At 48.3% G+C, this 14,125-nt stretch overlaps 5 protein-coding genes across 5 annotated transcripts; 1 reads left to right on the top strand and 4 right to left on the bottom strand.

Annotated features, from left to right (window-relative positions):
* Positions 1-277: 277 nt before the first annotated feature.
* N7518_000470 (uncharacterized protein) lies at positions 278-2,047 on the bottom strand (the record flags this gene model as incomplete). The annotated part of the gene is made up of 1 exon (XM_057181398.1): positions 278-2,047. One exon carries the CDS (start codon positions 2,045-2,047, stop codon positions 278-280), a length of 1,770 nt encoding a protein of 589 aa, XP_057046748.1.
* A 55-nt stretch (positions 2,048-2,102) lies between these two features.
* Positions 2,103-2,291, bottom strand: N7518_000469 (uncharacterized protein; the record flags this gene model as incomplete). The annotated part of the gene is made up of 1 exon (XM_057181397.1): positions 2,103-2,291. One exon carries the CDS (start codon positions 2,289-2,291, stop codon positions 2,103-2,105), a length of 189 nt encoding a protein of 62 aa, XP_057046747.1.
* A 654-nt stretch (positions 2,292-2,945) lies between these two features.
* On the bottom strand, positions 2,946-4,257 carry N7518_000468 (uncharacterized protein; the record flags this gene model as incomplete). Its single annotated transcript, XM_057181396.1, has 4 exons — positions 2,946-3,126; positions 3,212-3,637; positions 3,692-3,761; positions 3,825-4,257. 4 exons carry the CDS (start codon positions 4,255-4,257, stop codon positions 2,946-2,948), a joined length of 1,110 nt encoding a protein of 369 aa, XP_057046746.1.
* An 895-nt stretch (positions 4,258-5,152) lies between these two features.
* N7518_000467 (acetyl/propionyl/methylcrotonyl-CoA carboxylase subunit alpha) lies at positions 5,153-7,620 on the bottom strand (the record flags this gene model as incomplete). The annotated part of the gene is made up of 5 exons (XM_057181395.1): positions 5,153-5,203; positions 5,375-7,001; positions 7,058-7,155; positions 7,216-7,414; positions 7,469-7,620. 5 exons carry the CDS (start codon positions 7,618-7,620, stop codon positions 5,153-5,155), a joined length of 2,127 nt encoding a protein of 708 aa, XP_057046745.1.
* A 1,346-nt stretch (positions 7,621-8,966) lies between these two features.
* N7518_000466 (uncharacterized protein) lies at positions 8,967-12,511 on the top strand (the record flags this gene model as incomplete). The annotated part of the gene is made up of 3 exons (XM_057181394.1): positions 8,967-9,103; positions 9,151-9,631; positions 9,680-12,511. 3 exons carry the CDS (start codon positions 8,967-8,969, stop codon positions 12,509-12,511), a joined length of 3,450 nt encoding a protein of 1,149 aa, XP_057046744.1.
* Between the last annotated feature and the right edge of the window lie 1,614 nt (positions 12,512-14,125).

Genomic DNA, 14,125 nt, shown 5'->3' with positions numbered 1-14,125 from the left:
TAGCGCATTGAGGGGAGAATAACTAGCTACCTGTTGTGGAACTACGGAGCTACGGAGTTGACCTTCAACATTTTGAAAGGTATAAAAACAAGCCACAGTTCTATTGAGTTTACCACTCTATGCGAAGTAGACAAATACAACACGTATAATCCACACGGTAGACTAACCAAACTGACTTGTAGTCCGTTAAATGCCATCTTATGTACTCCGTGCTCCGGCGCTTGTACTAACTCGGGTGAGCATCCGATTCTCGGCCGATCTAGTCCCAAATAATAAACTATGAAGTCTCGTGTGAAACTTCATACTCTGGTAAATCGGGACTAGAAATATTATCAACCCATTGCCTTATGCGGCTTTCTCGTGGAGTGGTAATCGGGTTGGCGCTGGAACTACCCAGTGGAGAACCTGTATATGAGGCATCAAGGTCACTGTTGGCAATGCTTTCCACCTCTGCATCTGACTCGTCGGTGTCGTCGCATCCTGCTATCCAAGAGTCCTCATATATAGGCTCAGAGGATGGCTTTCCTTCATGATTTGCCAACACCCATCGAAAAATCTCCAACGAGGCTTCACGTGATGCATCCTGCATTAAACAAAGAGGAGTATTTAACTGAGAAAAGCTGGATTTCATCTGCGACATGTTGGACTGATCTGGGTGGGGAATGGTGGGATTCTGAAGCCGAAAACCCCTGTCGTGCAAAATTGTACTATCATGTAGTTGCCACGCCCAGTCAAGATAGGCCAGAGTGTGCCTCGAGCATTTCTTATGTTTTTGTACCCGTAAAGCACAGTTCTTCTCCTTTGTTTGCCCTATCGGGGGCCAGGGCGAAAATGGGAGACTATTGTAGTGCAGCCCATCATCCTCCGTGACAGGAAGATATAAGAGTCTCCAGGCATCGGCTCTTTTGATTGCATATCCCCCATACTCATCATAAGCAAAATACGGACCTGAGCCTGCAAAGTCCATAAAATTCTGCGCGGAGGATGTCCACGCAAACCCACTCGGATCAAGAGGGGGCGTTCCACTTTTAGCAAGGTCAATGACCTTTGGAACAAGTCCACTCAGTGCAGCTCCTACCCAAAGAGCAGAAAGGCCTGGACGACGGATTCCGCACATCAAAGTGATCAATTCAATATAGCGGCCTGGTGCCTCTGCTAGTTCCGGTCTTGTTGGCAATTCTTCCACAACTGGATGCAGCCAAGAATTAACAAGGTTGCAGGGAACCCCAGGCTCCCAAAATGATCCGGAAAGACTTGACATCACGACGCTAGGGTTGCAGCTTAGGGCCATATAATAGGCAAGATCATCACCAAGCGTAATATATTCGTTCCCCAATGCCTTATCCGAAATGATTTCTACCCTGCCAGGTACAATGGTTGGAGATGGCAACTCAATCCTGCGTTTGTAATGTTGATTCGTCGGAAATGTTAACGCTGCTGCAAAAGCGCCAAAAAATTGATCTCCAAGACCATGCAGTAAGCAAAACTCAGAGAGGGCCGTCAAGGCCTCTCCAGAGGAAAGTGGAAAACAATCGGCGAATTCTGGCACAGAAGTCCCTATGCCTTGCCATAGAATTTCGAATAGTTCATCCTCGCCTAAGTCAATAGACCAAGGTGCCAGGTAGACATTATCGTTTCTTTTGGTCAAGACCGCTTTCCATCCCTGCTGGGGGGCTAGTATAGCCATCCACCATCGAGCAACGTTGCTTTCGGCTTCCCCGATGTGAACTTCAATTGGTGGTGAACGCTTCACCTCGTCTCTATCTACCCCATCGACCCTGCGAGAGTTTGCCGTTGAGCTAGTGTAAATAAGCTCGGCTCCATCGTGCTTTTGAAGTTCCAATAAACGGGCGGAAAGAATATAGGACCAAGCAAGTGTGAGGATACCAATGTAGTTTGAAGAATGTGGCTTGGAAGTTCGCCATTGATGGAAGGTGTCTCCGGAAAACTGACAGGTGATTGGCGTCTGGATGCCCATAAGTAAGACTGATCGATTCTCTTTTATTCCGTTTCCGACTTCGCAACCCCCTGGCTCGGCCACGCGCATTGTAGATGATGTGGGAGTCATAATGGATTTCGTGATGCAATCGGAGAAAAAGAACTCATGGTTGGGTGGGTATGGCAGGGACTCTGCAAAGCATATTCGGTAAAACATTTGCTCCAAGAAGGACTCCACCTTCAGGGTTTGCAATAACCTCCTCAGCAAGCTGGTTCCAATAGGTTCGAGCTTGGTTTGTCGCGATCTCCAACTGGACATGGGTAGACTGAAGCTGCTCGTTGTTTGATGGCATTGCGTAGAGGAGGTACGTGAGAATTCTCAATACTCGGAATAGTAAGGCTAAAGGTCATGTACACGAGTTAACGAAATGTTCGCAAGAAATATGTCTTCGGATGTTGTATAAGTGATATTGTTCTCCTTATCCCTTGCTTGGCAGCATGCGTACTATGGTAATCGGTTTGACAAAGTATTATTTTCAAAGTCAAGTAAACAATATTATGTTTTTGGTCTTCAACAACAAAGAGTGTAGTCAAATCAAAATACTAAACATGATGAGAAGAGAAGAGAGAGGAGTTGCCCTGGTGCCCAGGTGAGCCATGCGTGACCAAGCAAGAACAAACAAAGCAAACAATAATACGCTAATTTTATTCCACAGCTAATTGCCTATTTAGGCGGGGGATGTCTCGGATTTCCTTTTTCGGTAGGACTCAGGGGTCTAGGCCAGCGTGTTCACAGCTCTTTTTGTGGGGAGCTATGTAATGTGATCGGCTCCCCCACAAAAGTTCAATAGACGCTTAGAAAAGAGTATCCCGCAAAACACAACATACGTGACCAAATTATCCCGCAACTCATGCCGTAAAATATGACCGGTCTATATCGGATTCATATCCGTGAAAAATAAAAGCTAGCATTATGCAAGAGATTTAATAGTGCGCAGATAACATGCTCAGGTTACGGTATAGCCTCCGTCAACGCGGAGATCTGCCCCAGTGACGTACTTGGAGGCATCGCTGAGCAGGAAGGTCACAGCACCCATCAGGTCCTCCGGTGTACCCATCTTGCCGGCAGGGATGAGAGAGATCCACTGGTCGCGAAGCTTGGGGTTCTCCTCCAGGATCTTGCGAGTTCTGAATGACGAAGAAAGACATTAGCAACCATTTCTTCCGGGGGTCTACTCAAATGTATCTCGTCGTCCATGTAGGAGTTACTCACAGAGCAGTGAGCATATAGCCAGGGCTAATGCAGTTAACACGGATATTATGACCAGCCCACTCCACAGCGAGCGAAGCAGCAAGGTGGCGCACAGCAGCCTTCGCGGCGTTGTACGGAGCCTGGGGCTGGGGAACATTAACGATAGCGCCGGACATGGAGCCGATCATGACGATGCTACCGGGCGCCTTCCGCTCCATAAGGTGCTTGGCAACATTAATGGCGAAGAGGTATGTGCCGTCGACATTGACGCCCCACAGCTTCTGCATACGGTCGAAGGGGTAGTTGATGGCCTCGAAGTTCTCGGTGAAGCCGGCCGACGTGACCAGGTTGTCGATCTTGCCGTGCTTGGCCAGGACTTCGGCCATCGCATTGCTCACAGATTCGGGGTTAGCGACGTCGGCGTAATGGGCGGTGACCTTGGGCATACTGTTTTGGAATTAGCCGCTGCGGCGAGCTGGAATGGTATGATAATGGACTTACTCTTCCACGCCGGGATTCTCCTTGCGGAACTGCTCGATCAACGAGGCAACTGCGGCCTCGGCTTCGTACTCTGGGATAGGTGTTAGGATAAATCGCTTGCTCCGGTTATTTTTTAGTGGTTGTAGGAACTTACTATTAAGATCAATGATAGCCAAATCCGAGCCGGAAGCAACGAGGCCTTGGCCCATGACTAGACCCAAGCCACGAGCACCACCAGTCACCACGCTGACTTTCTTCTCGAGTGAGAACTGGGCCAAAGTACGCTTGAAATGCATGCCACCGCGTCCCTGAGCCACGGGCTGAGTGGGCATCTCGTTGTCGGGAGGGTACTCGATTTGTACGCTTTCATCAGTGCGAGCAAATCTGCCCTCCTTATCACTAGCAGCACCCTCGGGAGCCTTATTTGTAGCAGAGAGGATGGGGTCTTTTGCAGGGTCATCGCTCTTCTTCTTTCCCAGTGAGGCAGTGTATGAGAGAGGACGTGTGAAGCCCATCGCTGGACGGGCGGCTGCTAATACAGGACGGGCGGCCTTGATGGCATTGCGTGCGACTGCCGGCTTGAACATTTTGAAGGTTATAGCTTCCAATGCACTAGAGCTGTAGAGGTATACGGTTGGGAGGGACGCGACGTATAATGTACGGGAGAATAACGTTGGGGAGGAAAAACGGTCTAGACATCCAGGGGAAGGTGGACATATTAAACAAAGCAGGTCATCAGGTCATCAGGTCATCGGACCTCATTTGTATTTTATTTTTCTCAGGGCCCAAGGGCTAAGAAATGAGACACTTGCGGTGAAAAAAAAGCCAAAGGATATCGGAGGGCTATTGACTGCCTATTTTAGTCTCAAGCTTTGTTTTATTTGTTTATTTACTCCAATCGTAGCTCTAAAGAATATAGAGGGGAGACTATGATGTCACCAATTTAGCACTTCACTCTTCGACTGCAACTTGCTTAATTGCTCTGTTGGGGTTTAATACCCAAGAATAATGATCAAATTCAATTCCTTGAGATAAAGCTGTGATATCCGACATAACAAATACATGTAACTCCAAAGCAACAAAACGCTAGAGCCGCTCCCAACACCAATGTGATTACTCTAAATAATTTCAAGAGACCTAGTTCCCAATTTCTCCACAAATATCCAAGCTGTTCCCCGGATTTGATCCCCTTGCCGACGAAGAACCCCAGGGTTTAATTCTTATGTGCTCAAAGTCAAGCCCATCTATTAACAGCGTTATATCGCACGCTTATTGGATGCAGCTTTCGGATTATCATCTGATATACGTAGGGTGCAGCTTTTTCTTTCGCTATCCTTCAAGCCTAAAATGCAAAGCATGTTGTTTTCGATTCTCTGTAATTGTAAGGCGATATCGAAATTGATAGTGTGAACTCCATATTTGTGTTAACCTTGGAAGGTATCCCCATGCTGAAACCTGTACCTCTATAACAAAAGTCTCACTCTATTCGGATTCGGCGAATTCCACCAGCGGTGTTCCGCTTTTGCATTGGTCCTGCGAGGCACATGTTGGTCAGCTGTTCTCGAATCACATCTTTCTGGGGTTTTTGGAGTTCAAGGGGATGAATAAAAAACGCTAAACAAATTCATATAAAACAAAAAAGATGTCATGGGGGCCCAGGAAAGTCCAGGAAAGTTTGGTCAGGGTGAAAGGCGCATGACTTACTCCTTTTTTGTGCACGACCCGTGCAATGGTTCCCCGTTGGGGACTGCGAATCACCGTCTCCATCTTCATGCTCTCGATAACAACCAACGGCTGGTCTTTCTCCACAACATCTCCCGCCTGCACCTCCACCCGCAGCACTTTACACGGCATCGGGGCCAGGACGCTGTTTGTCACATCCTTCAGTCCCAATGCCTTCTCCATCCACTTAGCCCGGGGCACCGTGAGTCGGTACTGAGTCCCACGCTGGAATGCGATAATAGTATCCTCGTCTCGAATTACTGTTGTATCTAACCGGGTGTGCGGGAAAAACGACGTGACAATGTGCGACGCTGGATCCATGTGGCTCACCACCTGCTCGAAAACTCGTCCGCCGACCTCCACGTTGAATGTGTCATCTGCTGTCTGCTGTACTCGCACACTGAACGTGGAGCCGTCGGTAGACCCTGGGCCGGCGGTCTCGGTAAATGACAACTGTCGCTCTTGGTAACTAGGAGTGAACCCGACCGTTGAGCCTGCAACCCCTGCTGAGGATCGCGCCCCTGAGGCGGCGTCGCGATGTAGACAGGCCAATGCGACTTGTGCCAGCACTTCTTCCTCGGTGGTCTTTGGGGGGAAGAGCTCGTCACGGTGCTTCTCAATGTAGCCGGTCTCGACCTCACCAGCGATGAAATCCGAGCTCTTGCAGATGGCTTTTAGGAACTCTATGTTGGTCACGGGTCCCGCGATCTCATATTCTTCCAAAGCAGCAGCCAGCTTGCGGAGAGCCTCCTCACGGGTTTCACCGCGCACGATAAGCTTGGAGATCATGGGATCATAGTGGGCCGAGACATCGTCTCCTTCCACAAATCCTGCGTCAATGCGGATGTCCTTCGAAGTAGCCGGCGTTCGCACATGGAGTAAACGCCCCGAGTCAGGGATAAATCCCTGTTCTGGGTTTTCGGCGTAGATTCGGGCCTCGATGCCATGGCCACTCTTGGCGATACGCTCTTCCACTTCTTCTTGCGTAAGGGGCAGCTTGGCTCCTTCAGCCACCAGAATCTGCCAGTGGACAAGATCCTCTCCAGTGACCATTTCAGTCACGGGATGCTCAACCTGGAGACGGGTGTTCATTTCCATAAAATAGAAATCCCCCGAGTCATTATCAAAAATGAACTCCACTGTACCGGCACCTTCGTAGCCGACAGCCTCTGCAGCCGACCGTGCCTTTGCCCAGAGGTCCTTTCTAGTTGCATCAGGGAGATGAGGCGCCGGAGATTCCTCTAGAACCTTCTGGTGCCTCCGTTGAATACTGCAATCTCGCTCTCCTAGTGCAACGGAGTTACCATGCTTGTCGGCAAATACCTGTACTTCAATGTGCCGCGGTGTGGTGATATACTTCTCCACCAGCACATTATCATCTCCAAATGAGCTCATGGCCTCTGACTTAGCCGACTCAAGCTGAGCTTGAAATACCGCTTTGGAACTGGCGATACGCATGCCCTTTCCACCACCTCCTTTGACGGCTTTGATGAGCACCGGATACGTGATCTTGTCCGCCTGCTCCTCGAGAAACGCAGGGTCTTGATTTTGGCCATGATAGCCTGGAACGCATGGCACACCAGCAGCTGTCATAATCTCTTTGGAACGACTGGTAGGACACACCTGGTAAGCATAGTGAGAAGTCAAATAACGCAATGAACGTACCTCTTATCACCCATATCCTCAATGGCCTTGTACGGTGGGCCAATGAAGACCAACCCGGCCTCGGTACATTTTTGCGCAAATGCAGAGTTCTCACTCAACTGCATAACCAGCTCGAGTTAGTATTTAATCTAGAATGTAAATATGCACAGCCGACTTACAAAGCCGTAGCCAGGGTGAATCGCTTGACACCCTTCTCTCTTTGCAATCTCAATAATTCTATCACCATCGAGGTATGCCGACACCGACCCCAAATTAAAGGCGAAGGGGGAGCTCAAGGCATGTTGTGATCGGCTGTCCGGGTCGGTGTAGAGTGTTGTTACGCGGATCCCACGTTCCGCGGCAGTGCGCCCAACTCGTCTAGCATGTCGAAGTTAGCACCGGAAATAGCACATAATTCAGTGCCCAACATACAAGGCAATTTCTCCTCGATTGGCTATAAGAATTGAATCCAACGACTTGATTGTATTTGGTGTGTTAGTGGCCGATGATACAGCTCGCGATGTTCCGCGGGTCGCGGTCGGGGTTAAGCGGGGGACAATGCGGAGAAGGGATGAGAGGGTCATGACGGTGGGTAAAAAGCCTTTTCAGCTGTAATGAGGCCTTTACAGAGCGTAATTCAAATCACAATGTAAGCATAATCAAGGTGCTTTGAAGGGACAGAGTAGAGAATGGGAAAATGTCAAGGGTTTGGAGAAGCTCCTGTTGAGCCGATGCAAAGCGAGATTGCGGGGAAAGCCGAGGGTATAACATAATCAGCCGTATTGGGAAATGCATGGATGGTCACGAGGCCTTCCACCCAGTACTAGTACTAGTAGATATCTGAAAAGATCCTTCATAACTGGTCGAGTGAATAAAAAACATAGTAGCTGCTCATCAAGTGAAGAAAGAGTGATACTAGTACTACCATATTGTTGACTACCCCATGGGGAAACTGGGGATTCCGGGGTGGATCACGTGAGACTCATATACCCGCTGGGTATTGGAAAATACTCCTCCGTACCTTCTCCCAGTTCTCCGTATTACCTCCCGGCTTCAACATTACGCTTCACCCTTGTCAAATTGTTCCTCCGAACAGTGATTTTATCTTATGGTTTAGTGGACTTCCTATCTCGGCTCCCTTGGTCCCCAACTAACAAGTTCCACGCTTCAACTTATCTATCGAGCCAAATCTTCCAAACTTAGTAAGTAAAGTGAAAACATGACTGCGATAAGCCTTCCGATTACATATCGGGAGATACAACCTTAAAACCTTGGAATAACGGCGGCAGATCTATCTCTTATCCTATAGGGGTATGGAATAAAGCAAGCCCACGAGGCGACCTTGATTGCCAGCTCATACCTTGTAATCATGGTGATATGCCCCGGACAGACCTTCCCAGATAGGAATGGTGCCTGTTAACTACATATAGGTGTGTTGTGCGAATACGATGATGCGTTTCCCCCCCTTCTGTTTATCCTATGTTATTCAGGGGCCGCTGGGGAACCCAGACAGTCGAATCACGGTGGCTTTACAGGATAAGGTCAAAATTATATAACCTATGTTAAGCTTGTATTCGTGCTGTCAGGTATGTAGTAATTATATTAACTTTGCGCCACTGCGAAGGCCTAACCTAGAGCTTATAGATGCAATGTAGCAATATACATCAGTATCAGCCAAAATGATGAGATAAAATTGCGGCAGTTCGAAGCAAAAGAACTATCACTACAGAATAGTGGGTTTCAGCTGTATTTTGCTAAGCGTCGTGGCTTAAAAAGTTTTGCTGACTCCTCTCCCTCGATCTTGGGCTTCAAACTCAGCCCCGCCATCCTTTAACCACATCGATCTCCCCTGCAAATTGTTTGCTTGCAAAACATCATTTTCGGGAAAGCCCAGCATCCACTGAGATCTTTATTCCATAAATCTTCAAAAATGGAAAACCCAGACCGGAAAATGGGTAAAAGTACGAAGATGACCAACAAACTGGCGGCGAAGCTAGCGAAATGGAGAAAGAAGGAGAAACCCGATATAACACGTGGAGGTGCCCTTGACGTCTCTCCGACCGCGGAGTCAAACACGTCCGACCCTTCTATGGGAAACTATGCACAGCCTCCAGATGGCCTTACTGGAAATCCCGACAAGCTCTCCAAGTGACTTCCAATACCATGCCGGTCTCAAGTCTTTTCGAGCCCCTCTCGCTGGAAACGACCGACGTGCAGCCCGAAAATTTCATACCCGGTCCATCATCTTCTCCTACGACCGAAGACACCTGGGCCCGGGCATATAAACTCTTGCAGACTCGAGAGCCCGAGTTGGTAAAAGATTATCAGACTCATTTGAGCCTAGCGCAGCCCGATAACTCAGAGCACATAAATCTCTCAAATCCACACTCAGTTGAGCGGGTGATAAAGCAGCTGCTGGAAGTTCGGGACCAGAAGCAGTGGCGAGTCTCACTGGTGGGAAAGGAGGTGAAGATACGAGAGCAAGCCGAAAAACTGGTTAAGTTTCTCCTCTGGGCCGAACCAGCCGTGAAGAAAGCCGTTAGCACCCAGCCATATGCAGCATTGGCATGGGCTGGTGTTTCGTTGCTCTTACCTGTAAGCCAAGCAATCCTCCTGTTATCTAGCCAAGGCTGACCCAGGCAGCTTCTCACAAGCAGTACCATTAGCAATCTTGCGATGCTTGAAGGCTTCGATTCCATTGACCATGTTCAGATCTACTGGGATATCTGCGAGAAGACATACTTGCAGTCCAAGGATGGGGAAGAGTATCAAGCTCTCATCCAACCCCTTGCTAAGGTCTACTCTTTTATACTCGAATACCAAGCACGTGCTATCTGTCATTTCTCAAAAGCTGAAGTCTCCCGCGCGTGGGATAACATGACCGGTGAAAGCAATTGGGGAAAAATAAGATTAACAATCGAACAATTGAGCGATAACTGTAGGAGCTATGTCTCCCCCCTCAAACTTGGGGAGGTTCGCCGTCATCGAGATCGTCAGTTACTGGAGATTAAAGAGTCTCGGGTAATTCTTGATGGCATTTTGGATGTCCTAAAAGCGGACACGAGTCGGAACCAGAAGAATTATAAAGACCAGAACGAGCGAGGGTTTCTTCAAGCACTTGCGTCCGACTACGAGGATGGCAAGAATTATAACCCACTGAGAATCCCAGGGACATGCGACTGGTTCTTACAGGGTGACGTACTTCGAAACTGGCGTGATAACGACCGCTCCAGTCTTCTGTGGATTTCCGCTGGGCCTGGCTGTGGAAAGTCGGTGTTGTCACGGGCTCTCATTGACGAGAACCGGCTTTCTACGAATATTTCGACATCTACTATCTGCTATTTCTTTTTCAAAGATGGGGATGAGCGCCGCGTGTCAGCCACTGATGCTTTGTGCGCATTGCTTCACCAGCTTTTCACCCACGATCCGACGGGCACACTGATCCAAAATGCAATGCCCAGCCACAAAAATCACGGCCCAAATCTAGTACAGAACTTCTCTGAGCTGTGGCGTCTGTTCATCCAATGCGTCAGCTCGCCAGAGGTTGGAGAGATAGTTTGTGTCCTTGATGCCCTGGATGAATGCAATGATCATAGCAGTCGGCAATTGATCCGCAAACTAAGGGAGCTCTACTCCGAGCCCCAAGTTTCATCTTTAACCTCGAAACTGAAGTTCCTGATCACTGGTCGCCCTTATGATCACCTGGAGGCATCGTTCCAAGATTTCCCTGATACAACAACTTGTGTGCGCTTGGACGGAGATGAAAAGACCGCCGAAATCAGCAACGATATAGATCTGGTCATCGATACTAAACTACAAAACCTCGCCCAAAACCTCCAAGAGAGCGACCGTCAAATGATTTCAGATCAGCTCAAGGGCATGGAGAATCGTACTTACCTCTGGCTACATCTCACTTTCGATATTATTGAGCATAGCCGGAGTGAGTATGGTCGACTGTCCGATATGAAAGAACTATTCACTGGGCTGCCTTCTAAGGTCTCAGAAGCGTATGAGAAGATTCTGGATCGGAGCGGGGAAAAGCTCCAGACAGAAAATCTCCTTCAAATTGTCTTAGCTGCATCACGACCTCTATCACTTGACGAAGCCAACATAGCGTTAACGATGGCTTTGAGAAAGGGCACTTTTAGTTCTTACGACGATCTCCAGAAAGATTTATGGCCGAGAGATAACTTCAAAGGCGTTGTGGAAAATCTTTGCGGTCTCTTCATCAATGTGTACGATTCGAAGTTGTTTTTTATCCATCAGACAGCCAGAGATTTTCTCATCAACCCTCCTCGGAGTGGAAAGTGGAAGGGGCGGCTGAGTATGCAACATTCACACGCGAACATGGCGCTGTTGTGTCTATCATTCTTGTCGTTTCTAGATGTGCAATTATCAGTAGAGCAAATCGAGGCAAAGTTTCCGTTGGCGCGGTACTCGGCCCAGCATTGGATGGATCATGCACGGCCTGCGGAGACAGAGACCGAAGTCCAGAAAAGCGTCATGAAGTTTTTCCTTCAAGAAAATCAAGCTTGGGGTGAGCTCTTTGAGTCGATTTATTACCGGCGGTCATATGGACGACCCCACATCCTGGCAACTCCACTATACTACGCATCTTCCTTCGGTCTCCAACAAACAGCACAACTCCTATTGGCTAAAGGTGCGGATGTCAACGCGCAGATTGACAATTATGGAAGTGCACTCCAGGCGGCTTCTGATAGAGGTTACATAGAGATTGTGGAGCTACTGTTAGCCCATGGCGCGGAAATCAACGTACAGGGCGGCATTTACGGAAATGCACTCGAGGCGGCTTCCTCTGGCGGCCATAAAGAGATCATGGGGCTACTATTAGCCAATGGCGCGGGGGTCAATACGCAGGGCTCTTATGGAAGCGCACTCCAGGCGGCTTCCGTTAGTGGTCATAAAGAGACTGTCGAGCTGCTATTAGCCAATGGCGCGGAGACCAATACGCAGGGCGGCTTTTATGGGAGCGTACTCCAGGCGGCTTCCGTTAATGGTCATACCGAGATTGCGGAGCTGCTATTAGCCAATGGTGCGGATATCAGTATGCAGGGTGGCTTATATGGAGGTGCACTCCAGGCGGCTTCCTCTAATGGTCATAAAGAGATGGTCGAGCTGCTATTAGCCAATGGCGCGGAGATCGATGTCAACGCTCAGGGCGGCTTAGATGGAAATGCACTCCAGGCGGCCTCCGCTAATGATCATAAAGAGATTGTGGAGCTGCTATTAGCTCATGGCGCAGAGATTAATACACAGGGTGGCTTCTATGGAAGTGCACTCCAGGCGGCTTCTGCTTGCGGTCACAAAGAGGTTGTGGAGCTTCTATTAGCCAAGGGCGCGGAGATCAACGCGCAGGGGGGCTTATATGGAAGTTCATTCCAGGCGGCTTCCGCTTGCGGTAACAAAGAGGTTGTGGAGCTGCTATTAGCCAAGGGCGCGGAGATCAACGCGTAGAGCAGCAATTATGGAAGTGCACTTTGTTGAAATCCATACTGGCTTTCCAATACGTACGGTGGTTCAATGGCATATATGTTCCTCTCACTTCTTGTATTATTTGGATCTGCCACATTGAATGTAGCGAGGTTTCCAATGAAAGCCTTCATGTTGATTTCGTCTAGCAATATGTGTTGGTGAACATATGGGATATGGGAATTGTTACAGGGACCCCCCCCCTGCCTGATTTTTCAGTATTCGGCTTAACTACCGTCCTCCACACCGACTTAGTGTCGAACTCCGGTAGATACCTACAACTTGTATATAAACCACTAACAAAACTAAGTCACACTTTTATCACATCGTCAACAACTAAACTGCTTCAAAAACTACTCCAAAAACTACTCCAGAAACTGCTCTAGCATCATCAAGGGATTAAAACATGTAGGTATGAGATAAATACACGTTTGTTCTGATCAGAATGTAGGGTGTTTTGACAAAAGTGCAGAATCTGTTACCCACGGAAGGGTGCACGTGACCTTACTGTAGCTAGTTACCCCGCTACCGTAGCTAGCCAATACATCATCATCATTCCCCTGAGCTACCAGTGTGTCAGAATCAAGTCTAGCAAAATTGATGATCGATTAGTAAGACAGAATACAGAAAAATCAATAGCAATGGGGGGTCCTTGTAACAATCCCCAAGATATTCTACTTTCTGTAAGCTTGGTTTTGAAGCAGATAGGGGAAAACCGAACGTGTCTAAGTTGTCAGCCTAGAAGAGGATATGGAACTCTCATCATCGGACGAGGTACGAAGGCGACATAGACTTATTGAGCCTCAGTGCTTTCACCTCCGCTTTATACCCTGCATGAACGATCGCAATCCCTCGTGTTCAAGCCACAGGCTCTAGCTGGGCTATTGCGGACATCTACATAGCTCTCATTTTATAGATATGGCGGTATATATAATCTGTTCAGCAGAAATCCGAATAGTCCTAGTAGTCAAGGCCATTACATTCAAGACAAAGGGTAACGCCAAGGACCTTTATCGAGAACAGTACACGTCTATAGGTCTCTATGCTAGGTGTATTGGAAAATACCAAACACCATACCTCTCTAATTTCTTTATCTTACCCCCACGCTTCAACCTCATCAGACTATGGGGTATTAGTAGTCTCGGCTCCCGTCCGTGATACACCAACTGACGAGTCTTGGGCTTCCAACTTATCTGCCAAGCTAACCTTAAGCAGATAGACCAAAAGGAAGACTGCGATAAGCATTTAGATCATATTCGGGAGATATAAAGAACGGTCGATCTATCTCTCGTCCTGCAGGGTTGTGGAATGGTAGTATAGCCACAGCTCACTGGGGCAATCTCGATTGCCAGCTCATGCCTTAGAAAGGACAGCAAGCATTCAAACGTAGACATGCGGTCCTATAATGTTAATGTGATCTCGGTGACAATCCCGATGATATGCCCCGGACAGACCTTCCTGGATAGGAATACCTTATCTGGGCTGTAGCGCATTGCCCATGTGAGTCAATCTAAGCCGAGACGAGTACTCTGCAACTATAACTTTAGTTTCACCGACTATTAAAGAAAGTGCTTCGGTTCAATCATGTCTTTCACGCTC

The sequence above is a fragment of the Penicillium psychrosexuale genome (genome assembly GCF_028828465.1).
Source record: "Penicillium psychrosexuale strain IBT 29551 chromosome Unknown utg000001l, whole genome shotgun sequence".
In the NCBI taxonomy this organism is placed as follows: Eukaryota; Fungi; Ascomycota; class Eurotiomycetes; order Eurotiales; family Aspergillaceae; genus Penicillium; species Penicillium psychrosexuale.
Note: the sequence above shows the minus strand (reverse complement) of the source record. Positions and strands in the feature narration are given on the sequence as shown.